Here is a 27,452-nt window from a genome sequence, read left to right as displayed (position 1 = left end):
GACGGGCTTACAGTCTAATCGGGCTTACAGTCTAATCGACTGAAGGAACAAGACTGTGGGCTCACCATCTAGCTAAGTTTGGATGAAGAATTAAAAGCCAACAGGATTCAAACGTAGCCACTGCCGTTGTGCCTGGAGCCGAGCTGGGGAGCTTTTCCTAGAATGAAGCTAACGGTTTTCTCTCTGGCCTCTGCTGGTCTCGTCCCAGCTCCAGGATCCGCCCCCGGATTTCCTATCTGGGTTTGGGGGTTGTCGCCCAGGCTTCTCCAGCTGCGGGAGGGACTCAGGGATCTGGGGTTTTTGTACAGCTTCTCCCACCAGTCTTCTCACCGTGGCCCTCACTGAGAGCACAGAAATATACTGCCGAGTCCCCCAGCTCTAAGCGAGAGATGGTGAGGCCGATGTAATTATTCTTTTTCTGAAAATTCACAGAGAATCTGTCATCCCTTGTATTGTATTCATCTTCAGAGTCCTCATCAATGAAGTCTTCAGGGTCCTGATATGTAAGGTCTTCAGAGTCCTGATAAGTAAGATCTTCAGAGCCTTGATTATTAAGGTCTACAGAATCCTGATAGGTAAGGTCTTCAGAGCTTTGATTATTAAGGTCTACAGAGTCCTGATAAGTAAGGTCTTCAGAGCTTTGATCATTAAGGTATTCAGAGCTCTGATCATTAAGGTCATCAGAGTACTGATTAAGAAGGTAAATCAACTCCCCCGTGGGAGGCTGTTTGTACCAGTACAAATAGTAAGAGCTATAGCTCGTGCTGTAGGTGCAGGACAGGGTCAGATTGTCCCCCTCCTTCCCGGACACTTCTGTTTCAGTCTGAGAGATGTTCTGGCCCTTGCTGAACCCTGCAGAAAAGAGAGAGAACAGGATTGGCCCATCCCCGTGGCTCACAGAAGAATTATTAGGAACAGCTTGGTTCAGGGCAAAGTAACCATCACGAATAAGGATCTGTTACTTCATTGTTCCATTCCCCTATTACTTCAAAAGCACGGACACACAAACCTAGATGTGCCAGAACAAACACACGTAAGTATACACACATAATTCCTGAATTCCCACTATACACATATACACACACATACACAAGCACACACTCAAACACAAGCTGGCCACTTCCATGTCCCCTTGGACCCAAGGTGTGCTTCAGTCCTTTCGGGATGGAGGGCATCCATACCGAGGCAGATGGAGGCAATGACTGCCCATAGCAGGGTTGGAAATGCCATGCTGGGAGCTTTCACCCCTGAGAAACGTCTCTCTGCTCTGCTCTGCCCTGACACCAGAACTCAGTCTGTCCTTGGCTCTGAAAGACCACATAAAGAGTCCGTAGTGTCATGTGACCTGCCGCGGGGCAGGAAGTGGGGTATCCAGAGGACCGGGTGGGTTTACCCTTATTCTGTCACACTCCTGTCTGGTCACCTGATGCTCAGTGTTTTACCTTGATGCTCGGTGTTTACCTTGGGATGATCCCACCAGAGAACATTCCGCCGGGCCATGAGATGTGCACAAGGGAACAGTGTTTGAGCTCCACAGCAGGATCCCGCTGTGGGAGTCCATGAGCGGGAGCCCCAGCTGCAGGCAGGGTGTCTGCGCAGGCTGCAGGTGTCTGGGGATCACTGCGTCTCCACTGCACAGAGGTAGGTGGCTGAGTCTCCGGGCTGGGCATCTGGGATGCGCAGGAAGCTGCGTTTGGCACCTTTCTCAAGTTTGGCTGTGAATTTCCCCTTGGTATTTTCCTCCCCATCTAAATACAGTGACATCAGGAAGTCGGGGCCTTTCCCAGGATCCTGCCGGTACCACTGCAGGCTACCAAAACCACTGCTTGTGAAGCTGCAGTTTATGGTCCTGTTCTCTCCTTCCTGGATGCTCAGGAACGGAGGAGTCTGCTCCACCTTGCCTTCCCCTCTCGCCCCTATCAGAAAGAAAATTGAAGACACAGAGGACGCCCATTAGCTCGACATTTTCCAGAAAACCCATCTCCTCCCTCCATGTCCCCCAGGAAACAGCCTCCCTGAACCCTCCTTTCTTCCTCCTTTGGTCCTGTAGAGAATACCTCCCCGGACTCCCCGTTCCCTCCCTTCCAAAAAAGAACCATTTGGACTCTTTCTAAATGAGCTCCTTGCGTGTTCCCAGGCAGAGGGAGATTAGCTGAAGAAACGCATTTTTCTCTTCCGCAGAAAACTCTTTCTTCCACTGGAACGAATTTCCAACTTAGCATCTAGCCCTGTACTCTCCCAAGCACTAAGTAGAGTGCTCTGCAGACATACTAAGTGCAGCACCAGTCTCTAGCCTCAGCACAGCGAATTTGGGCGAAGGGGTCTGGGAATGATTGGGTGAACATGGACCGGTCCTCCACCATGTGGACCGAGGTCTGGGATGACACTTTTGGGGGGCATTCTTGTTCTAATTTATGCACCTCTGTCACGTCGATCTCAGCAGTGTGGTTCAGTGGAAAGAGCTCGGGCTTGGGAGTCAGAGGTCACGGGTTCAAATCCCGGCTCAACCACTTGGCAGCTGTGTGACTGTGGGCAAGTCACTTAACTTCTCTGTGCCTCAGTTCCCTCATCTGTAAAATGGGGATTAAGACTGTGAGCCTCACGTGGGACAACCTGATTACCCTATATCTACCTCAGAGCTTAGAACAGTGCTCTGCACATAATAAGCGCTTAACAAATATCAACATTATCATTATTATCATTATTATTATCCCTGACTCGATGTTCACGACCTGCCTCTGACTTGGAACCCCCTCCCCCTTCATATCTGACAGTGCACCACTCTCCCCAGCTTCAAAGCCTTATTAAAATCACATCTTTTCTAAGAGGCTTTCCCTCACTAAGCCCTAATTTCCCTAACTCCCTCTCCCCTCTGTGTCACCTATGTATTTGGATCTATACGCTTTAAGTATTTGATATTCACCCCACTCTCAGCTTCACCACACTTACGTCTATGTCCTCAATTCATTCATTTATGTTAATATCCATCTCCCCCTCTAGACCGTAAAGTCCGGGTGGAGAGGGACCGTGTCTACAAACTTTGTGTAGTGTACTCTCTCAAGAGTTTAGTACACTGCACCGCACACAGTAAGTGCTCAATAAATGCCATTGATGAACTGATTAAGCACTTACTAACTTCCAAGGACTGTACCAGGGGTAGTTACAAGCTAATCAGGTTGGACACAGTCCATGTTCTGCATGGGGCTCACAGTCTTCATTCCCATTTTACAGATGAGGTAACTGAGGTTCAGAGAAGTGACTTGTCCAAGATCACACAGCAGAGATGTGGCAGAGCCAGGATTAGAACCAATCTCCTTCTGACTCCCAGGCCTGCACTTATCCATTAGGCCACACTACCTCTCTAGTTAGGAAGAAAGGGAGCAGAGAGGACAGATGAAGTAAAGTAATTACACTGAAGTGGTGGCGAGAATTCACAGCAAGGCAAGGGAATTTACTGGTTCCCCAGTGTTTTCAAAAAATGATAGGACATGAACAGCAGCTCATCTTCTTGATCGTTCAGAGGCGACAGCCACTCAGAAAGGTACACCTGCTTTGTCTGCACTGGCTGGTTTCTTGCCTTTGATGGTAGGAACAAGACTGGGTATTGCCCAGCTTACTTCGTCTGAAAATTCAAGAGGGTTTTGAGCAAAGTAAACTGAGCCATTCCTCTGCTGCACCCAGAGCCCATCTGGGGGAGTGTTTTCCTAGAATGAAGACATCGGTTTCTTTTCCAGAAAAGTAGCCTGATCTCCCCGCCTCTCCCCTTCCCACCCTACACACATCCACTTTGCACGACTTCTGCCTGAGTTTAGAGCTCTCCCCCAGGCTCCCCCAGCAGTGGGTGGGGGTCAGGACTCCGAGGTTTTTGTACTGCTCTCCCTGCCAGTCCTCTCACCGTGGTCTTCTTCTATAGCACAGAAATACACTGCTGAGTCTCCTGGCTGTAAGTCTCTGATGGTGAGACTGATGGACTTTTTCACCTTCTGGAAATTCACAGAGAATCTTCCAGCTATTGTATTCTTTGGGGAGCCAGAGTACTGTGTAATAACTGAAATCAACTCCCCTGTGGGAGGTTGTTTATACCAGAATAAGTAGTAATAGCTGCCGCTCGTGCTGTAGGTGCAGGGCAGGGTCAGTGTCTGCCCCACCAGCCCAGATGCTGCTGTTTTGGTCTGAGAGATGCTCTGGGCCATGCTGGATCCTGCAAGAAAGAGAGAGAACAGGATTGGTCTATCTCCATGACTCACAGGGGAGTTGTCAGGATCAGCCTTGTTCAGGGTAGAGAGAGTAACCAGAACCAAGAATGATCCAAGAACCCATCACTCCTCCCCACTCACCCCCTCAAAGATCTGAGCACACGTACACACACACACACTCATCAGCTGCCTGACCCCAACACACGCCTTAGCCCCGAGCCATGGGTCAGTCCATAGGGGAGGATGTCCCTACCAAGGCAGACAGAGGCAATGACTGCCCACAACAGGGTGGAGAACACCATTTCTCTTTCCCCTGAGAAATCTCCCTCTGCTCCGTTCGGACACCAGGACTCAGTTTGCCCCTGGCTCTGCAACACCACATAAACAGTCCCCAGCATCATGTGACTTGCCCTGGGCCAGGAAGTGGAGTATATCTGACAGACAATGACTCTCCCTCTCTTCAAAGCCTTATTAAAGACACACATCCTCCAAGAGGCCTTCCCTGACTAAGCCCTCCCTTCCTCTTCTCTCACTCCCTTCTGCAGCACCGTGACTTGCTCCCTTCATTCATTCCCCCTCCCAGCCCACAGCACTGATGTACATATCTGTATTTTATTTATTAACATTAATGTATGTTTCCCCCTCTAGACTGTGAGCTCACTGTGGGCAGGGATTGTGTCTGTTTATTGTTAATACTGTACTCCCCCAAGCACTTAGTACAGGGTTCTGCACACAGTAAATACTCAATATAATTGAATTAATCACTGAATGAATGAACTTGCCCTGAACCTGTTTCATTCCCTCCTGCTCACTTGATGCTCAGTGTATGACAACTGGACAATCCTCTGGTAGGAACTCGACCAGGACTCAATGCTTTATCAATAATCAAATCTTTACCGGTAGGAGAGGAGGCAGCCCAGAGGTTAGTTACACTATTGAGAGGGCACTTGGCCCAGTGGATAGAGCACAGGCTTGGAAATCAGAATCCTGGACTGTAATCCCGGCTATACCACTTGTCTTCTCTGTGACCTTGGGCAAGTCACTTTGCTTTCTTGTGCCTCAGTTACCTCATTTGTAAAATGTGGATTAACCTGTGGGCTCCATGTAGGAAGTGGATGGTGTCAAGCCTGACTGATGTATTCATTCATTCAATTGTATTGATTGAGTGATTACTGAGTGCACAGCACAGCACTCTTGGAATATCTACCCCGGTGTTTAACACAGTGTCTGGCATATAGTAAGTGCATAAGAAATACCACAAAAAAATAATAACATGATTTCTAGACACAGAAGTGAGCAAGTTTTCATTCTCAACAGAGAAGAGCCAAAGGGGAACACATAGCCTCGGGACAAATCCCCTAGTCTGAGACAGAGACAAAGATTTTCTATCACACTTTCCTTGGTCCAGGATCACCACCACGATCAGTCCACTCGGGGGACTGCTGTTTCCCTGCACAACTTCCCTGCCAGAGAGACACAGGGAGGCAGTTTTTGGACCCCAAGGCAGAGTCCTTCTATGGGAATAGGTGAGCAGAAGCTCAGGCTGCAGGTTTCTGCACAGGCTGCAGGTGTCTGGGGATCACTGTGTCTCCCCGGCACAGAAGTAGATGGCTGAGTCTCCGGGCTGGGAGAATGTGATGGTCAGGAAGCTGCGTTTCATATCTGTATTGAGCAGGACTGTGAATCTTCCTTCACTTTTAACCTCCTTATTCAGACGTACAACAAACAAGGAAATAGGACCTTTCCCGTGGTCCTGCCGGTACCATTGCAGGCTGTTAAAACCACTGATTTTGTAGCTGCAGTTCATGGTGCTGTTCTCCCCCTCCTGGATGTTCAGGGATGGAGGAGCCTGCTCCACCTTGTCCTCGCCACTTGCCCCTGTCAGAGAGACAATGCCAGACACAGAGGGTGCTTGTCAACGTGGTACCTTTCAGAAACCCCAGCTTCTTTCCCCAGGTCCCCCCAAGCCTCCCCCAGGAAACAGTCACTGAGCCACCCTGAACCCTGCTCTCTCCTTCTCTTGTCCTTGTGGAGAATGTCCCCAGGGGCTCCCTGTTCTGCCCCAGGAGCCCCAAACTCACAGCCCAGCTGGAGGCACAGGATTAGAAATGAGGCACCCAGGGACTTCTCCATCCTTCCTCCACAGTGTGGTCTCAGAGGACTCCGTTCTGGTCCCTGGGACGCTGACCAGGCTCCCCGACCCAAGGAGTCGTTTCCCCTCCTGGATGTTCCCGCCTCTCCTTCAGCACTGTGCCTGCAACTTCATTCACTTCATACTTTCAGCTCCTCCCCCTTACAGACTCATTTTCCTGCCTCCACCTCAAATTTCTGCAGCTCCCCTCCTACCTCTACATGGCTTCAGCTCGGGATGTTTTTCGATTCTTAGAATGGGAACACTGTCACTGTCCACTTCTGACTCAATCTGGAGTTGCTGAAAGAAATCTCCTCAGAGAATAGGGCCTCTTGCTCCATGGCCATAGTCTCCTTTTATCTAAACTGTGAGTTAATCAGTAGTATTTATTGAGAGTTTACTGTGTGCAGAGTACTGTACTAAGCACTTGGGAGAGTACAATACAACAGAGTTGATAAGCATGTTGATAGACATTAAATTATGGAAATGAACGTAAGTGCTGTGGGGCTGAGGGTGAGATAATAATAATAATAATAATGTTGGTATCTGTTAAGTGCTTACTATGTGTCAGGCTCTGTACTAATCCCTGGGGTGGATACAAGTAAATCAGGTTGGATACAGTCTCACGTGGGACTCACGGTCTTAATCCCCATTTTACAGATGCGGTAACTGAGGTCCAGAGAAGCGAAGTAACTTTCACAGCATCACACAGCAGACAAGTGGCAGAGTTAAGATTAGAACTCAGTTCCTTCTGACTCCCAAGCCCGTGCTCTATCCACTAAGCCGCACTGCTTCTCTATCAAGTCTTTAAAGAGTACATTTCCAAGAGCATAAGCAACTCAGGAGGGGGAGAGGGTAGGGGAAATGAGGGCTTAATTGGGGTAGGCCTCTTTGCAGATAGAGGGAGTTTGATCTGTCATATACAAAGTGGGAGGGAGACGGTCCCAGTGCAGATGTGTGTCCATGGGAGAGAAACAAACTCAACTGCCAGTGTTGCCCAGACTCCTCAAGGCTGCTGGATCTGTCAGGGGTTTGTGTACAGCTCCCCCTGCATCCCCCGTCACTGTGTCACTTCCAGCGCAGTAGTACACGGCGGAGTCTCCCAGGGTGACTCTCGGTTTGTTCAGGTGAAAGGACTTCTTATTCCGATCGTTTTCGGCATGAAAACTGTCCCCATTTTTATCTTTGTTTTGTGACACATCACTCAGGAGGAGCCGAAGTGCTTCTTTGGGATACTGGACGTACCAGAAGAGATTAGGGTATCCACTGATGACATATGTACAGTTGATAGTGAGGGCTGCTCCTTGCATTAGGGTCACATGACCTTGGGTCTGATTCACCGAATCTCCATCTGTCCCTCCTGAAACACAATAGTTTAGGATGAGTTGGACAAGAACAGCAGCAGCATGGCGTAGTGGATAGAGCACAGGCCCGGGAATCAGAAGGTCGTGAGTTCTTATCCCGGCTCCACCACTTGTCTTCTGTTGTGGGACCTTGGGCAAGTCATTTCACCTCTCTGAGCCTCAGTTCCCTCAACTGTAAAATAGGGACTGAGACTGTAAGCCCCATCTGCGACAGAAACTATGGCCAACCCGATTTGCTCGTACCCACCCCAGCGCTTAGAACAGTGCCTGGCACATAGCAAGCGCTTAACAAATACCGTAATTATTATTAAGGACAGGACAGGAACGTAACATAAAACAGAGGGAGAAAGGCAGTCCCGGGCTAGCCAGGGAAGCGTGGAAAGCGTTCAGTGATATTTACTCACGCAACAGCAATAAGATCACAACCACTGAGGCAGGAGTGGGGATCATGGTCTGCGGCTCTCTCAGTCTGCTCCCTCTTTACTGGTAAATTAAGAGTAACTGAAGTCATGAGGGTTGGAGGGAGGGTTGGAGGCAGAACTGTTTCATTTCTTGTGCGCGTCAATGGAGGTTGCCTTGGGGAGGGGCGCCCCCCTCTGGGTAACTGGGTGGACTAGTGTGATACGCTTGAGCCTTCACCCAGTAAATCTCAGGCTCCAAACCACTACCCTGAGGGTGCCTGGTACTCCTGGCTCTGAACCTAATCTCCTCAATCTCCTAGCCTAAGAGCAAGAGGGCTCGTTATGGGCAGGAAATGTGTCTGTTTACTGTTGTACTCTCCCAAGCGCTTAGCACACAATAAGCACTCCATAAATGTGATTGAAGGAATGAATGAAAGAGGGGTGAGAGGAGGAGGGAAAGATCCTCTGAAACAATAATAATAATAATAATGATGGTATTTGTTAAGCGCTTACTATGAGCAAAGCACTGTTCTAAGCACTGGGGGATACAAGGTGATCAGTTGTCCCAAGTGGGGCTCACAGTCTTCATCCCCATTTTACAGATGAGGGAACTGAGGCACAGAGAAGTGAAGTGACTTGCCCAAAGTCACACAGCTGACAGGTGGCAGAGTCGGGGTTAGAACCCATGGCCTCTGACTCCCAAGCCCGGGCTCTTTCCACTGAGCAACGCTGCTTCTCTAAGTGGACTTGGCTGGCTAGGCTCCTAGTTATCCATTACAACTGAGATTCTCATGGAGCACTCAAGAAACTCTTGGTAACAAAAGATTGTATCCTATTTCTGGGAGCCTGAAACAAGCAGGGTTAAGATATAGGTGTAAGCAGGTGACCAATCAGGCTATTGTTGGGTTGGGATTTGGGGGAGACTTGTCTTGTTTTTGTGTACCAAGGCTAGGATATTGTAAAGCAGAGTAAAACATATCTACTGTTCCTAGGGTTTTTGTAGTGCTTTGATAATGACTGGGAAAACCATGAATTTCACCTTGATTCCTTAACCATCGATCGTGGTATTCTAGCTTTCACATACAACTGGGAAAACCATGAATTTCACCTTGATTCCTTAACCATCGATCCTGGTATTCTAGCTTTCACATACTACTTCACGGATTGTAATTGTAGAAATCCTGTGTGTTGGTGTTTTAGATCCAACAAATTTTAAAGAGCAGTATATCTAACGTTTTACAGGCTCCAACTTAATCTTACCTATTAAAAAAAAATATGGTACTTGTTAAGCCCTTACTGTGTGCCAGGCACTGTACTAAGCACTAGGGCAGATACAAGTAAATCAGGTTGGACACTGTCCCTGTCCCACATGGGGCTCACAGTCTTAATCCCCATTGTACAGATGAGATATCTGAGACGTGAAGAAGTTATGTGACTTGCCTAAGGTCATACTGCAGACAAGTAGCAGAGCCAGATTTAGAACCTTCTGACTCCAAGGCCCATGCTTTTTTTCACTAGATAACACTGCTTCTCATTCAGGAAATTGAGGAAATTCAAGAATTCCAATCTAAATGCAGCCAGGAATGTCCCCCTCAGATCTCAAGCCCCACATTGGGGAACCTGCCTTGGTTGACCCTTCCCTCACCACTCCTGGGCTGCTACTGGAGAACCGTGCTGCTCTGAGATGCTCTATTTGGCTCAGTCTGAATCTTAGCCATAATCCTGGACTTGGTTAATCCAGAAACCGACATCATGGCTGTAGCACAGAAGAGCCGTTCCCCAAAGCAGTTAAAGAGCTAGTCCAGGGCCACAGCCCAGGCATGCTGGACTAATGAATGGAACACAGAACATCACCAGCCCTTGAGTAGGGCTCCGTGCAGTGGCAAAAGGTCTCTACACTGGTTTGCAGAATTCCTATGAAATTTTTTTTGGGAATTCAAAACTGTGTTTATTCTTTTTTTTTCATATGTGATGAGACAACTGTATCTGATGTTGCGGGGGAATTTAGTAGTCCATCATAGTATTTGGAGGAAAGAGGGCTTGAGGATTTGGCAGATTAAAAAAATGTTTAGTATCCTGTTTCTCCTGAGGTGTGGTCAGAGGCCACAGAATGGGAAATTGTCCCATTCTTAGCATCCTCCCATTCTTAGTGGGAGGAAAGAGTACAAAAGAAGAAGGAAGGAAAAAAAGATGACGAGAGAACAGAAAAAAGGTGGAGACACAGAACTGAAAAATCGCATATAAGATGGGAAAAAATTCAGTGTGGGAAACGGGAATGCATTGATTCCAAAACATTTTCACTGGCTCATCAATCCCTTGTTCTTCCCATTCAGCAGCTGCTCAGAACAGTTCACGTGCTCTATTCACCCTTATTGGCTTCTCCGCTCAGTTGCAGGAACAAACCTGGCTACTCATCAGCTTGTTTCATTCGGATGAAGAATTCAAAGTCAATCATTTTTTTCAGCACAATGAACTCCTGGCACTTGCGGTGTATCAGGACCCAACTGTGGGTCTATTTCCTAGAACGTAACCAGTGGTTTCCTCTATAACCCCTAGCTGGGTTGCTCCCAGCTCCAGTCTCCAACCGACCAATTTCCTGTCTGGGTTTGGGGATTTCCCCTTGCTTCCCATGCCCTGAACAGAGCCGATAACTCTGGAGTTTTTGAACAGCTTCTCCTGCCTGTTCTCTCACTGTGGGCCCTGCTGTAAGCACAGAAATACACCGCAGAGTCCCCCAGCTCTAAGGCTGCAATGGTGAGTTTGATGGATTTCACTGATTTCTGGAAAGTCACCGAGTATCTGCCAGTCCTTGCATTGGGGGAACCAGAATACTGTTCAATAAGGTAAATCATCTCCCCGGTAGGAGGTTGTTTGTACCAGTACAAAGAATAATAGCTGTCGCTCGTGCTGTAGCTGCAGGACAGGATCACTGTCTGCCCCATCAGCCCAGACACTGCTTTTTGGGCCTGAGAGACAGTCTGGGCCAAACTGGATCCTGCAAGAAAGAGAGAAAACAGGATTGGTCCATCACCATGGCACAAAGGAGAGTCATCAGGAACAGCCTGTTTGAGGGCACAAGATGTCACCAGTACAAACAACAATCTAAGAATCCATCACCCATCCTCACTCACTACCCTAAAGTCTTGGATACAGACACATACACATTCGCAGACCAGCTGCCCACCGCCAACTCTCCCTTGAGCCCGAGTGGTAGGTCAGTACTTTGAGGGAGGGCATGCCTACCGAGGCAGAGGGAAGCAGTGAGTGCCCACAGCAGGGTGGGGAGCACCATGCTGGGAGCGTTTCTGTCTCAGCAACTCAGCAGTCTCTTCGCTCTGCCCTGAAATCAGAACTCAGCTCGCTCCCTGGGTCCGCAAGACCACATAAACAGTCCTCGGGGTCATGTGACTCGCCCTAGGAGGGGAAGTGATACTTCCCGGGGTGGAGATAAACCTATCACACTCCTCTCTGATGCTCAGCATGGAACTACTGGACAATCATCTTAGGAAACTTCCCACAGGGTTAAAGAAATCATTTTCTACAACTAAACGGTAAACGGTAAGAGGAAGAGGAGACACAGGAGGTGGCTGACCGATTGTCAGTGACATTGTCATTTTCTAAAGGGGTTCAGATGCAGAAGGAAAAGATTTTCACCCACATGATAACAGAACCAGATTGGGGCCCAGTGTGGAGAAAAATCCCTCAGTCCAGGACAGAGATAAAGAGTCTTTTCTTCAATCGTATTTATCTGTGCTTTACGTCTCACGAAGTCCTGGTTCAGGGATCCACACTCAGTGGAGAGATTCCAGAATTATCCTTCTGTTATGAGCTAGACAGTTAGATCTTTGTGAGCAGGGAAATTGTCCATTGACTCTGTTGTACACACTAAATGCTTAGTACAGTGCTCTGCACACATTAAGTGCTCCACTGATATCATTGATTGATTGGGAAGCAGCGTGGCTCAGTGGAAAGAGCCTGGGCTTCGGAGTCAGAGGTCATGGGTTCGACTCCTGGCTCTGCCCTTTGTCAGCTGTGTGACTGTGGGCAAGTCACTTCACTTCTCTGTGCCTCAGTTACCTCATCTGTAAAATGGGGATGAAGACTGTGAGCCTCACCTGGGACAACCTCATTCCCCTGTATCTACCCCAGCACTTAGAACAGTGCTCTGCACATAGTAAACGCTTAACAAATACCAACATTATCATTATCATTATTATTATTATTAATCGGGAGAATCTGGGGAAAATCTAATTCTGCTTTAATTTCAGGGTTTCCCTTGAGCCTGCTAGAATCCTGGAGTTAGGTGGGGGGAGGGAACAGCCGGACCTGTCCATGGAGCTCCACTTCCACCCACCACAAGCCAGCTGCATTGTGACATTTCAGGAGTCACCAGTCACAGGAGGCCCACATCTAAACACCCTGTCCTGGTTTGAAAACAGTGGATTTTGCCTGCTCTTTAAGACTACCTGTACCTAGTAGATCTCTCCATGTTGGTTGATGATGATGGTGGTGCTGACCAAGCCATCGTCCTTATCAGGACAGAGGGCTGAGCCAAGGTCTGAGCACTCTATCCATGCCTGAGGAGAGATCTGGTCCAGAGTGTACTTGAAGGAGGAAACCCTAGATTCCAATTCCATCCAACTGCTCCCAAAAATCTTAATCCCTCTTATCACCATCACCCAGAGGATTTTGTATTCTTTCTGGATGGATCCTTTGTCTCACTCTACAATTCCCCATTTCAGAATCCCTTGTCTGAACCTTTGTGGAAGGGAGTATGGCAGGAGCCCCAGGTTTAGGATTCCTGCACAGGTGGCAGATATCAGGGCATCACTGTGCCTCACGGCACAGAAGTAGGTGGCTGAGTCTCCGAGCTGAGAACCCGTGATGAGTAGGAAGCTGAAGAGATGTGTGGTATTGAGACTGGCTCTGAATCGCCCTTCCTTCTTATCCCTATTGGAAACAAGGCTAATAAAGGGCACCGGGCCTTTCCCCAAATCCTTCTTGTACCAGGTAAGGTAGTCTGTCCTTTTGTCTGTGTAGCTGCAGTTCATCATACAGTCCTCTCCTTCCTGGACACTCAGGGATGGAGGAATCTGCTCCACCTCTTTTTGTCTATTAGCCCCTGTCAGGAAGACAATGACAGACACAGAGGATGTTCGTCAGCTTGGCATTTTCCAGAAATCCCCCCTCCTCCCCACAGTTCCCTCAGGAAGCAGTTACTGAGCTGCCCTGCTCTCTCCCTCCCTTGGCCTAGTGGGGAACGCCTCCCAGGGCTTCGTATTCCATCCCCACAGTCCCCGAACTCACAGCCCAGCCAGAGCCTCAGGATCAGTAACAAAAGTCCCAGGGCCTTCTCCATTCTCCTTCTGCGGCCAGGGTCTCTGAGGACTCAGGTTTGTGCCTAGGACGCTGCGCAGGGTCCCCAGCCCAAGTAGCCGTTTCCCTCTCTTGTACTTCCCTGCTTCTCCTTCTGCCCCCCGATACTCCGGGGGTTTCCCAGCCTTCCTCCACAGCCAGTCGGTGTTGTGCCTGCGACTTCATCCACCTCACACTTTCAACTCCTCCCACTTACAGATTCATTCCCCCCGATCGGCCTCAAACTTCTGCATCTTTACTCCCGCTGCTACGTGCCTTCAGCTCAGGATGGTTTTCTAGTCTTAGAACGGAAACACTGCCTCCTTCTGATTCATTCTAGAGTTGCTGAAAGAAATCTCAGCGAGTAGAGCCTCTTGCTCCAAACCCAAAGTCTCCTTTTGTAATAATAAGAATAATGTTGGTATCTGTTAAATGCTTACTATGTGCACAGCACTGTTCTAAGCACTGGGGTAGATACAGGGTAATCAGGTTGCCCCACATGAGGCTCACAGTTTTCATCCCCATTTTAAGATGAGGTAACTGAGGCACAGAGAAGGGAAGTGTCTTGCCCACAGTCACACAGCTGACAGTGGCAGATCAGGATTCGAACCCATGACCTCTGACTCCCAAGCCCATGCTCTTTCCACTGAGCAATGCTTATAATGGTATTTGTTAAGCGCTTACTATGTGCCAAACACTGTTCTAAGTGCTGAATCTGAGCTGTCAGTCAATCAGTGGTATTCACTGAGTGCTCACTGTGTGCAGAATAATAATAATAATAACTTTTGGTATTTATTAAGCATTTATTGGACCAAGCACTGTTCTTAGTCCTAGCGTAGATGCAAAGTAATCAAGTCAGATACCATCTCTGTCCCAAGTGGGGCTCCCAGTCCTAATCCCCATTTTACAGATGAGGTAACTGAGGCACAGGGAAGTGAAGTGACTTGCTCAAGGTCACATAGCAGACAAGTGGCAGAGCCAAAATTAGAACCCATGACTCTTACGGATTTGCTTCTATCCACCACAGTGTTGAGTACAGTGCCTGGCACAAAGTAAATGTTTAACAAATACCATAATTATTATTATTGTTATTATTACATAAGTGTGGTGGGGCTGGTTGTGGAGGGGGGTAAAAAAAAGGGAGCAAATCGGGCTACCCAGAAGGGAGTGGGAGAAAAGGCGGTGTGGCTCAGTGGAAAGAGTCAGAGGTCATGAGTTCAAATCCTGGCTCTGCCACTTGTCAGCTGTGTGACTGTGGGCAAGTCACTTCACTTCTCTGTGCCTCAGTTACCTCATCTGTAAAATAGGGATGAAGACTGTGAGCTTCACATGGGGCAACCTGATTGCCCTGTATCTACCCCAGCGCTTAGAACAGTGTGCTGCACATAGTAAGTACTTAACGAATACCAACATTATTATTATTTAAAAAGAAATGAGGGCTTAGTCAGCGAAGGCCTCTTGGAGGAGAAATCCTTTCAATAAGGCTTTGAAGAGGGGGAGAGTAATTGTCTATTGCATGTGAAGAGGGAGGACATTTCAGGTAAGAGGCAGGATGTGGGCAAGGGCGAGCGGCTGCCATAATCCTGGACTTAGTCCTCTATCTAGCCCATAGAGAATCCAGGATCACAGCTGTAGCACAGAACAGTGTTGGACCCAAGATGTGAAAGAGCAAGTCTAAAGCCATAGGCCACGCATGGTGGACTAATAAATGGAACACCGGCCCATGGGTAGGGCTCCATCCAATGGCAACTAGCCACTGTATTACTTTAAAGAACGCCTATTGTATTAGTTTGTGAAGTAAAAAGAGTAAAAGTAATGAGACGATTGTATCAGAAGCTGCAGGAGAACTCGGTAGGCCATAATAGTACCTGGAGCAATAATAATAATAATAATAAAGGTGCTTGTTAAGCATTTACTATGTGCCAAACCCAGTTCTAAGCACTGCTGAAGATACAAGTTAATCAGGTTAGACAGAGTCCCATCCTACATAATAATAATATTAATGTTGGTATTTGTTAAATGCTTACTATGTGCAAAGCACTGTTCTAAGTGCTGGGGGGATACAAGGTGATCAGGTTGTCCCATGTGGGGCTCACAGTCTTCATCACCATTTTACAGATGAGGTAAATGAGGCCCAGAGAAGTGAAGTGACTTGCCCAAAGTCACACAGCTGACAAGCAGCGGAGCTGGGATTAGAACCCATGACCTCTGATTCCCAAGCCCGGGCTCTTTCCACTGAGCCACGCTGCTTCTCAAGAAGCAGCTACATGAGATTTACACTCTTAATCTCCATGAGGTAACTCAGGCCCAGAGGAGTTGAGTGACTCGCCTAACCTCATGTAGCAAACATGTGGAAAAGCCAGAATTAGAACCCAGGTCCTTTTGATTCTGGGGCCTGTGCTCTATCTACTAAACTATGCTGCTCCTCAACCAAAGAACAAGGAGGGCTTGGGGATTTTGGAGATTAAAAAATGTTTTGTATCCTGGCAGATTGGGTCAGATGCCACAGGATGGGAAATTGTCCTATTTCTAGCAAGGGGGTGGGAGGGAAGAGTACAAAAAGTGGGGAAGGAAGGAACTGAAGATGCAGGAGAATGGAAACAAGGTGGGGACAGGGAACTGATAAATTACATAAGGAACTGGGAGAAAATTCAGTGTGGGAGAGGGGAATGTACTGATTGCAACATTTTCAAAGAACGTTGTCACTGACTCATTAACCTCTTGTCCTTTCCGTTCAGCAGATGCTCAGAACAGTTAACGTGCTCTGTTTACCCTTATTGGCTTCTGCCCTTAAATGCAGGAACAAGCCTGGCTACTCACCAGCTTGTTTCATTCAAATAAAGAGTTCAAAGTCAAGCAGGTTTTTGAGCACGGTAAACTTCTGCCACTTGCCCTGTTACTGGGGCTCAGCTGAGGGGTTATTTTCTAGAACAAAGCCAACCGTTTCCTCTCCAGCCCCCATCTGGGCTGCTCCCAGCTCCAGGCTTCACCCAACCAGTTTCCTGTCAGGGTTTGGGGATTTCCCCCACGTTCCCCCTGCACTGAGCAGGGCTGAGAACTCCAGAGTTTTTGAACAGCTCCTCTTGCCCATTCTCTCACTGTGGGCCTTACTGTAAGCACAGAAATATACCGCAGAGTCTCCCAGTTCTAACGCGTTGATCCTGAGGTTGATGGACTTTTCTGCTTTCCAGAGAGACACAGAGAATCTGCCAGTCCTCGCATTCTGGGAATCAGAATACTGACGAATAAGGTAAATCAACCCCCCGCTAGGAGGTTTTTTGTACCAGTACAAATAGTAAGAGCTGTCGCTCGTGCTGTAGCTGCAGGGCAGGGTCACTGTCTGTCCCACCACCCCGGACACTGCTGCCTTGGTCTGAGAGACGCTCTGGGCCATGCTGGATCCTGCAAGAAAGAGAGAGAATAGGTTTGGTCGATCCCCACGGCTCACAGGGGAGTTTTCAGGAACAGCCCGATTCAGGGCAAAGGATGTCACCAAAACAAACAATCCAAGGATCCATCACTCCTCCTCACTCACTACCCTAAAGTCTTGGACGTAGACACATATACATTCACACACCAGCTGCCCATCCCCAACTCTCCCTTGAACCCGAGTAGTGGGTCAATACTTTGGGGGAGGGCATGCCTACCGAGGCAGAGGAAGGCAGTGAGTGCCCACAGCAGGGTGGGAAGCACCATGCTGGTAGCGTTTCTCTCTCAGCACCTCAGCAGTCTCTTCGCTCTGCCCCGAAACCAGAACTCAGCCCGCTCCCTGGCTCCGCAAGACCACATAAACAGTCCTCCGTGTCATGTGACTTGCCCTGGGCAGAAAGTGATACTTCCCGGGGTGGGGATAAACCTGTCACACTCCTTTCTGGCCAATTGATGCTCAGCATGAGATTATTGGACAATCATTTGGGGGAACTTCCCACAGGGTTATATGAAACCATTTTCTACAACCAACCGTGGGCAGAAAGAGGAAGAGGAGACACAGGAGGTGGCTGTCAGATTGTCAGTGATAACATCATTATCTAAAGGGGTTAGGTCGATATGCCTGTATCTGTCCCAGTGCTTAGAACAGTGTCTGGCACATAGTAAGCTCTTAACAAATACCATAATTATAATTATTATTAAGGTGCAGAAGGAAAAGATTTTCACCCTGTGTGACAACAGAACCAAATTGGGGCCCAGTCAGGAGAAAAATCCCTCAGTCGGGGGCAGAGGTACAGATTCTCTTCTTTAATTCTATTTATCTGTGCTCCACCTCTCATGAAATCCTGGTTCAGGGATCCAAAGTGAGTGGAGAGATTCCAGGACTATCCTGGGATATGCTAGACAATAAGCTCACTGTGGGCAGGGAACACATCCACTGACTCTGTTGTACTCTCTCGAGTGCTTAGTACAGTGCTCTGCACACACTAGGTACTCAGTAAATATCACTGAGTAATTGATTAATTGAGAGAACCTGGGGAAAGTCCAGTTCCGCTTTAATTTCTGGGCTTCCCTTGAGCCTGCTGTAATCCTGGAATTGGGGGGTCGGGGGTGGAAGGGAAGAGGTGGTTACGTTTATGCAGCTCCACTTCCACCCACCACCCCTAGACACCCTCTTCTGGCCCGGAAACAGGGAACTTTGCCTGCCCTTTAAGGTTACTTGCACCTACTGGATCTCTCTGTGCCGACTGATGATGGTGAGGGCACTAACCAGGCCATTGTCCCTATCAGGACAGAGGGACTGAGCCAAGGTCTGAGCACTCTATTCATGCCCATGGAGAGATCCGGTCCAGGGTGTTTCTAAAGGAGGAAACACTAGATTCCATCTCCATCCAACTGCTCCCAAAAATCTGAATCCCTGGTATCACCAGCACCCTGAAATCCTGGTTCAGGGACCCACAGTAAGCAGAGAGATTCCAGGACTATCTTCCTGGAGTATGCTAGACAGTAAACTCATCGTGGGCAGGGAATTTGTGCACTGACTCTGTTGTATTGGACTCTCCCAAGAGCTTAGTACAGTACTCTGCACACAATAAGTGCTCAGTAAATATTATTGATTGATTGCTTGAATGATTAATTGGGAGAACTTGGGCCAAGTCTACTTTAATTTATGGATTTCCCTTGAGGCTGCTGTAATCTTGGAGTTCTAGGGTGGGAGGGAACAGGTGGGCATGTCTATGGAGCTTCACTTTCACCCACCACCAGCCAGCAACACCATCTCATCTCAGGAGTAGCCAGTCACAAGAGGTCCACTGCTAGACACCCTCTCCTGGCACCCAGCCCAGAAACAGGAGACTTTACCTTGTCTAATAGATGTTTGTACCTAGTATATCTCTCTGTGTTTGTTGGTGATGGTGATGGAGCTGGCCAGGCTGTGGTTCCTATCCGGGCAGACGGGCTGATCCGGGATCTGAGCACTGGGCCCATGCCCACCAAGAAATCTGGTTCAGGGTTTTCCTGGAAGAGAAAACACTAGATTCCAACTCCATCCAACTGTCCTTGAAATGCCTGGGCCTGGATAATACCAACACCTGCAAAGCTCAAATCCTTTCTGATGGATCCCAAGTCACAATCTATAATTCCTCATTTTGGAGTCCCTTGCCTGAGCCTTCGTGGAAGGGAGTGAGGCAAAAGGCCCAAATGCAGGGTTTCTGCTTAGGCAGCAGGTGTCTGGGGATCACTGTGTCTCCACGGCATAGAAATAGGTGACTGTGTCTCTGGCCTGGGCATCCCTAATTAATAGGGAGCTGAGATGACCCATGGTATTAAGTCTCTCTCTGAATCACCCTTCCTCCTTATCACTAGTGGAAACAAGGCTAATAACGGAGAAGAGGCCTTTCCCCAAATCCTTCTTGTACCAGATAAGGTAGTCTGTGGTTTTGTCTGTGTAGTTGCAGTTTATCATACAGTCCTCTCCTTCCTGGACACTCGAAGTTGGAGGATTCTGCTCCACCTCATTTTGTTCATTAGTCCCTGTCAGAGAGAAATGGCAAACACAGAGGATGCTGGTCAGCTTGGCCCCCACAAGCCCTCCAGGAACAGTCACCGAGCTGCTCTTCTCTCTCCCTCCCTCGGCCTCGTGGGCTTCCTGTTCTGTCCCCACAGTCCCCAAAACTCATAGCTCAGTTGGAACCACAGGATCAGAAACAAGTCTCCCAGGGCCTTCTCCATTCTCCTTCCACGGCAGGGGTCTCTGAAGGACTCAGCTTTGGCTCTAGGACCCTGACCAGGCACCCCAGCCCAAGCAGCCATTTCCCTCTCCTGGCCTTCCCTGCTTCTCCTTCTGCCCTCTCCTCTCCCCTCCCAATGCTCAAGGAGCTCCCAGCCTCTCTGCACAGCCAATCTGTGCCGTGCCTGCAATTTCATCCACCTCACACTTTCAGCTGCTCCCTCAACAGATTTATTCCCCATGTCTCAGCCTCAAACTTCTGCATCTCCACTCCTGCCTCTCCGTGGCTTCAGTTCAGGGTGGTTTTCTAGTCTTAGCGTGAGAACACTGTCCCCTTCTGACTTAATCTGGAGTTGCTGAAAGAAATCTCCTCGGGGAGGAGAGCCCTCTCACCCCATACCTAAAGTCTCCACCTGCCCCTGCACTAAGCAGGGCTGAGAACTCTGAAGTTTTTGTACGGCTCCTCCTGCCCATCTCTCTCTGTGGGCCCTGCTGTAAGCACAGAAATACACCGCAGAGTCCCCCGGCTCTAAAGCTGTGATCGTGAGGTTGATGGAATTTTCTGCTTTCAGGAAAGAAACAGAGAATCTGCCGGTCCTTGCATTTTGGTCTTCGGAATACTGACCAAGAAGGTAAATCATCTCCCCCGTGGGAGGTTGTCTGTACCAGAATAAATTGTAAGAACTTTTGCTCGTGCTGTACGTGCAGGTCAGGGTCAGTGTCTGCCCCACAATCCCGGATGCTGCTGTTTGAGCCTGAAAGACACTCTGGGCCACGCTGGATCCTGCAGGAAAGAGAGAGAATAGGATTGGTCCTTCTCCACGGTGCAAAAGGGAGTTATCAGGACAGCCTGATTCAGAGCATAGGAAGTCATCAAAACATACAGCAATCCAAAAATCTATCACTCATTCTCACTCACCCTGATTCAGAGCATAGGAAGTCATCAAAACTTACAACAACCCAAGAATTTATCACTCCTTCTCATTCACTACCCTAATGCCTTAGACACATACAGACATACACACACATACACACATTCACACACCAGCTGCCAATCCCCAACTCTCCCTTGGCCATGCACGCTGAATCAATCCTGTAGGGGAAGGACATCCCTACCGAGGCAGAAGGAGGCAGTGACTGCCCACAGCAGTGTGGAGAGCACCATGCTGGAAGCTCTTTCCCCCGAGATATGTCTCTCTGCTCTGCCCTGACACCAGAGCTCAGGCTGCTCCCTGGCTCTGCAAGAGGCCCCAGTGGCATATGACCTGCCCTGCAACAGAAAGTGGGGTTTCTGAGGTGGGGCTAAAGCTATCACACTCCTGTCTAGTCACCTGATGCTCCGCATGTGACTACTGCACAATCACCTAGGGGAATTTCCCACAAGATCAATGAGACTTTTCTCTATGACCAAATGGTGAGTGTTAAGAAGAAAGGTAATCACAGGAGGTGGCCCATAGGATTGTCAATGACATCGTCATTGTCAAAACTGTTTCAGATGGAGAAGAAAAAGATTTTCAACTGAATGATAAGAGAACCAGATTGGAACCCAGTGAGGAGACAAATCCCTCAGACCTGGACAGAGATACAGATTCTCTTCTTTATTCCTTTTCTGCTGTGGTGGACTAATGAATGGAGCATAGAATATCACCGGCCTTTGGGTAGGGCTCCATACAGTGGCAAATAGCCTCTGTATTGGTTTAAAGAATTCCTATTAAATTCTTTTATGAAGTAAAAAAGAGGTTGGTTTGTTTTTTCTCATGTAACAAGACAATTGTATCTGAAACTGCAGGAGAACTCAGTAGACCATAATAGTACGATAATGATAATAAAGGTACTTGTTCAGTATTTACTATGTGCCAAGCACAGTTCTAAGCACTGGAGTAGATCCAAGTTAATTAGGTTAGGCAAAGTCCCTGTCCCACATGGGGCTCACCCTCTTAATCCCCATTTTACAGATGGAGTAACTGAGGCCCAGAGAAGTCAAGTGACTTGCCCAGGGTCCCACAGCAGAGAAGTGGAGAAGCCAGGATTAGAACCCAGGTCCTTCTGACTGCCACACGTATGTTCAATCTACTGAACACTGCTACTCCTCAAGCAAGGAGCAAAGAGGACCTGGGGAATTTGGAGATTAAAAAATGATTTGTATTCTGTCAGATCTGGTCAGATGCCACAGGATGGAAAATTCTCTTATTTCTGCCATCGGGGTGAGAAGGAAGAGCATAAAAAATGGAGATGGAAGGAACAGAAGATGGTGGGAGAAGGGAAGCAAGGTGGAGACATGGAACTGATAAATTGCATAAGGTGTTGGGAGAAAATTCAGTTTGGGAGAGGGGGATGTACTGATTTCACAACATTTTTAAAGAACACGTCACTGACTCACCAACCTCATGTCCTTCCCATACAGAACAGTTCATGTGCTTTGTTCCCCCTTATGTGCTTCTGCCCTAAATTGAAGGAATAAGCCTGGCTACTCACCAGCTTATCTCATTCAGATGAAGAATTCAAAGTCAAGTGGGTTTTTGAGCACAGTAAACCCCTGCCACTTTCCGCGTACCGGGGCCCAACTGAGGGGTTATTTCCTAGAATGAAGCCAACAGTTTCCTCTCCACCCCCAAGCTGGGACTGCTCCCAGCTCCAGTCTCCACCCTACCAGTTTCCTGTCAGGGTTTGGGGATTTCCCACCACCTGCCCCTGCACTGAGCAGTGTTGAGAACTCTGGCGTTTTTGTACGACTCCTCCTGCCTATCCTCTCACAGTGGACGTCACTGTAAGCACAGAAATACACCGAGGAGTCTCCCAGCTCTAGAGCTGTGATCGTGAGGTTGATGGAATTTTTTGCTTTCAGAAAAGTCACAGAGAATCTGCCAGTCCTTGAATTTTGGTATTCAGAATACTGACGAATAAGGTAAATCATCACCCCCATGGGAGTTTTTTTGTACCAGTACAAATTGTAATAGTTGTCACTCGTGCTGTAGTTGCAGGAGAGGGTCAGGTTCTGCCCCACCAGCCCGGATACTGCTGTTTGAGCCTGAAAGATGCTCTGGGCCATGGTGGATCCTGCAGGAAAGAGAGAGAGAATAGGATTGGTCCATCAAGAACAGCCTGATTCAGAGCACTGGAAGTCACAGCAATTCAAGAATCCATCACTCCTCCTCATTTACTAGCCTAAAGCCTTGGACACAGAGAGACACACACACACACACACATTCACACACCAGCCGCCCATCCCCAACTCTCCCATGACCCCAAGGGGTAGGTCAGTCCCTTCAGGGATGGCAACCCTACCGAAGCAGAGGAAGGCAGTGACTGCCCACGGCAGGATGGGGAGTGTCATGCTGGGAGCTCTTTCCTCGGAGAAATATGACCCTCTGCTCTACCCCGACATCAGGGCTCAGGCTGCTCCCCGGCTCTGCAAAAGACCCCAGTGGCATATGACCTACCCATATGACAGGAAGTAGGACTTCTGGGGTGGGGATAAACCTATCAAGCGCCTGTCTAGTCACCTGATGCTCAGCATGTGACTATTAGACAATCATCTGGGGGAATTTCCCACAGGACAAAGGAAACTATTTTCTACAACCAAACGGTGAGTGGTAAGAGGAAGGGAAGGCACAGAAGGTGGACGACAGGATTGTCAATGACAATGTCATTATCTAAATGGTTGCAGGTGCAGAAGGAAAAGACTTTTCACCTATGTGACAACAGAACCAGATTAGGGCCTCAGTCCTGGACAGAGATACAGATTCTCTTCTTTATTCCTATTCTGCTGTGCTCCACTTCTCGTGAAATCCTGATTCAGGGACCCACAGTGAGCTGAGAGATTCCAAGACCATCCTCCTGGGGTATGCTAGATAATAAGCTCATTGTGGGCAGGGAACATGTCCACTGACTCCGTTGTATTGTACTCTCCTAAGTGTTTAGTATGATGCTCTGCACACAGTAACTGCAGATTGATTGATTGATTAATCGGGAGAACCTGGGGCAAGACTTCTTCAATTTATGGGTTTCCCTTGAGGCTGCTGTAATCTTGGAGTTGTGGGGTGGGAGGGAACATCTGGGCATGTCTATGGAGCTCCACTTCCACCCACCACCAGCCAGCTGCACTGTGACATCCCAGGAGTCACCAATCGCAGGAGGTCTAGTGCTAGACACCCTCTCCTGGCACCCGGACCAGAAACAGGGGACTTTGCTAGTCTAATAGACGTTTGTACCTAGTGGATCTCTCCGTGTTGGTTGGTGATGGTTTTGGTGCTGACCAGGCCATGGTTCCTATCAGGGCAGAGGGGCTGATCCAGGCTCTGAGCACTGTGCCCGTGCCCATCGAGAGATCTGGTCCAGGGTTTTCCTGGAAGAGGGAACACCAGATCCCAACTCCATCCAGCTGCCCCTGAACACCTGACTCTGCAAATCACCAGCACCCAGAGGGCTCTTTCCTTTCTGTTGGACCCCGTCTCTCATGCTACAAGTCCCCATTTCAGATTCCCTTGCCTGAGCCTTTGTGGTGGTGGTGGTCGTGATTTTTTAAGCACTCACTGTGTGCCAAGCACTGTTCTAAGCTCTGGGGTAGATACAAGCTAATCGCGTTGGACATGGTCCCTACCCCACGTGGGGCTCACAGTCTTAACCCCCATTTTACAGATGAGATAACCGAGACACGGAAGTGGAAGTGAGTTTGGCAGAAGTCCCAGATGCAGTTTCTGCACAGGCGGCAGGTGTCGGGGGATCACTGTGACTGGTACCACAGAAGTAGGTGGCAGAATCTCGGAGCTGAGTTTGCCTAATGAATAGGGAGCTGAAAAGAGCCGCGGTATTGAGCGTGCCACTGAAACGTCCTTCTTGATTAGGATTACCAGAAAAAAGCTTGATTACGAGGACCAGGCTTTTCCCAAGATCTTGCCTGTACCAGAAGACGTAGTCTGTATTTCTGTCTGTATAGCTGCAGTTCATCATACAGTCCTTTCCTTCCTGGACGCTCAGAGACGGAGGATTCTGCTCCACCTTTTTTGATTCATTAGTCCCTGATAGAGAGACAATGACAGACATAGAGGATGTTCGTCACATCGGCACCTTCCAGAAATCCCACCTGGCCCTCTCAGGCCAACAGCCACTGAGCCACACTGAGTCCTGCTCTCCCCCTCCCTCAGCCTCGAGGGGAATGTTCCCCGGGGCTTCCTGTTTCGTCCCTACAAACCCCAAACTTACAGCCCAGATGGAGCCATAGGATCAGAAAAAAGACGCCCAGGAGTTTCTTCATCCTTCCTCTGTGGCCGGGGACTCTGAGATCTCAGTTCTGTGGCCTGGGACGCTGATCAGGCTCCTCAGCCACTTCCCTCTCCTGGAAGTTCCTGCTTCTTCTTCTGCCCTAGGACAGACAGGGGGCTCTTAGCCAGGCTGCACCGCCAATCAGAAACAAATTTCACCCCACGATCACAATTACAATGCAGCCGGACGGATTCAACCAGTGTGAGCTGTCCATGAATTAGATAAGGGGAGGGAAATACTGCTCCCATCTAGCCAGATGCATATTGCAGGTAAAATATTTCCATTGGGCATATCACACTCGTAAAGGAAAAGGAGACAGCAAATCAGCTCAGTGCCTGCCATCACAACCACCTCCCCCAATTAGCCCCTCCCGCTCACAGACACAGTCCTTTGCCTCCATCCTATTCAGCCAATGGAACTTATTGAGCGCTTACTGTGGGCAGAGAATAATAATAATGTTGGTATTTGTTAAGCGCTTACTATGTGCAGAGCACTGTTCTAAGCGCTGGGGGAGATACAGGGTAATCAGGTTGTCCCACGTGAGGCTCACAGTCTTCATCCCCATTTTACAGATGAGGGAACCGAGGCACAGAGAAGTTAAGTGACTTGTACTAAGTGCGTGGGAGAGTACAATAAAAAAGAGTTGGTAAACATGTTCCTTGCTTACAAGGAGCCTGTAGTCCAGAGTGGACCTAGCGTGGCTCAGTGGAAAGAGCCCGGGCTTGGGAGTCAGAGGTCATGGGTTCGAATCCCAGCTCTGCCACTTGTCAGCTGTGTGACTGTGGGCAAGTCACTTAACTTCTCTGTGCCTCAGTTACCTCATCTGTAAAATGGGGACTAACTGTGAGCCTCACGTGGGACAAATTGATTACCCTGTATCCACCCCAGCGCTTAGAACAGTGCTCCGCACATAGTAAGCGCTTAACAAATACCAACATTATTATTCACAACTCCATTCCTGCCTTCAACCATGGTTTCAGCTCTGGGGGTTTCTATTCTCACAATGGAACACTTCCCCCTTCTGACCTGTTCTAGAATTGTTTAAGGGATGACATCTGGCCTGAACACCATACAGAGATTCTCGAATTACCTGTATATCCCCAGTGAATGTTTACTCACACCCTCAAAAATCCTAACTCTTCCAATTCCTTGCTGTGTGACCTTGGGCAAATCACTTAACTTCTCTGTGCATCCATTTCCTCAACACTGCAATGGGGATTCCATGTCTGTTCCCCATCCTGTTGATACTATAAGCCCTGTGTGGGGGACAGGGATAGTGTCCAATCTGAATAAATTGTATCTATTCCAGCACTGTACTAAGTGATTTACAAATACAATAATAATAACAACAACAATAAACAATAACCACAAGGAACAGTCTTATATTCCCACTCCCTCCCCTGAGCAGGAAGGAAAAGTCCATGCCCCAACTATCTGGGGGACTTTCTAGAGTCTTGACTTTCCTGTATCCCTTTTTACTCTAAAATTTAATTCCCTCTGGGGTAATCAATTGCCCTCCAGTGCAATTCACCTGATCACCTTTCCTGGGTGAAATGCTCAGAGCTTGCAGAAACAGTCATTCTTGGCTCCAGCTTGTCTTCCTCTTCTCTCTTTCCCTCCACCCCCTCCCCAGTGCTTCTGGGAACTAATAGGAATGACCAAATCTAATAAAAGGATTGGGTTGGCTTGTTTTTAAGCCATCACCTCCTTCCTGAGGAAAAAAAAAACGATGTCTGTGCTTAAATTATGAAACTAAATGGGTCCAAGCAAAACTCCACGTAGTTACCAGTGTTCATTTGGAGCTCAGAGATGGGAGAGTTAGAACTGGTCATAGGACTGAGATAAACCCAGTGTGGCTGTCGCTACGACTGAGTTTCAATTTTCCTTTGGGATATGTAGGAAATAGCCAGACTAGTGGGCACTATTGATAGGGGCATTGGGGGTTTTCACTGAGAAACTAAAAATGAAACAATTCTGTGAATGAATGAAATGAATCTGTGCTCTGCTGTCTGTCAGCCCATCCATGTCCAGCACTGAAAAGCAAGAGAGAGAAAATGTGAGGATCCCTCTCGCAGGATGAGTGAAGAGGGGCAGAGAGGTATCACACACAGGGGAACTGATGTTTATTTCTTAACTCCTCTTTCCACACAGGATTTCTGCCCAGTTGTCCTATGGAGCTTTTCCATAAAGTCATGCTTAGAGCATGGTAGCACACCTTTGTGTCTGTCAGGACCAGGTCTGAGATGGCTAACTTTGTAGAGTCTCAGATTGTCCTGGTAGTAAAGACTATTCTTGGTAAAACCAAATTCACGTTCATAAGTTGCTTACCTTGGAACCGGGCAAGTCCCCTCCACACCAGCAAGGAGACTCCATCATATCCTCTCCTTTCATCATCCTGGCAGAAAAGAGAAAAGCACTTGAAGCATGAGGACTCCACCACACCTCAACAGCAGTTGCTGTTGCTATAGGTTTGCCCTGGACACTGAGCCCCAAGGAGCCTACTGATTTTTGTTTTTATTTTGGATATTGGGATATGTCTTTTATGCTGTTTCAGTATTTTATTGTTTTATAACTCCTTATGTGACT

The 27,452-nt window shown here is 48.3% G+C and overlaps 4 gene segments (V, D, J or C); all 4 read right to left on the bottom strand.

Annotated features, from left to right (window-relative positions):
- The window catches only part of LOC100076420, a 301,688-nt gene that overhangs the window by 239,615 nt on the left and 34,621 nt on the right, over positions 1-27,452 (bottom strand).
- LOC114815993 lies at positions 5,529-6,521 on the bottom strand. The segment is given in 2 exon segments: positions 5,529-6,074; positions 6,278-6,521. Coding segments are annotated over 2 exon segments (351 nt in total).
- LOC120638756 lies at positions 10,078-11,420 on the bottom strand. The segment is given in 2 exon segments: positions 10,078-11,087; positions 11,336-11,420. Coding segments are annotated over 2 exon segments (492 nt in total).
- Positions 15,806-17,200, bottom strand: LOC114815995. The segment is given in 2 exon segments: positions 15,806-16,849; positions 17,095-17,200. Coding segments are annotated over 2 exon segments (465 nt in total).

Source organism: Ornithorhynchus anatinus, chromosome 13 (genome assembly GCF_004115215.2).
Source record: "Ornithorhynchus anatinus isolate Pmale09 chromosome 13, mOrnAna1.pri.v4, whole genome shotgun sequence".
Taxonomy (NCBI): Eukaryota; Metazoa; Chordata; class Mammalia; order Monotremata; family Ornithorhynchidae; genus Ornithorhynchus; species Ornithorhynchus anatinus.
Note: the sequence above shows the minus strand (reverse complement) of the source record. Positions and strands in the feature narration are given on the sequence as shown.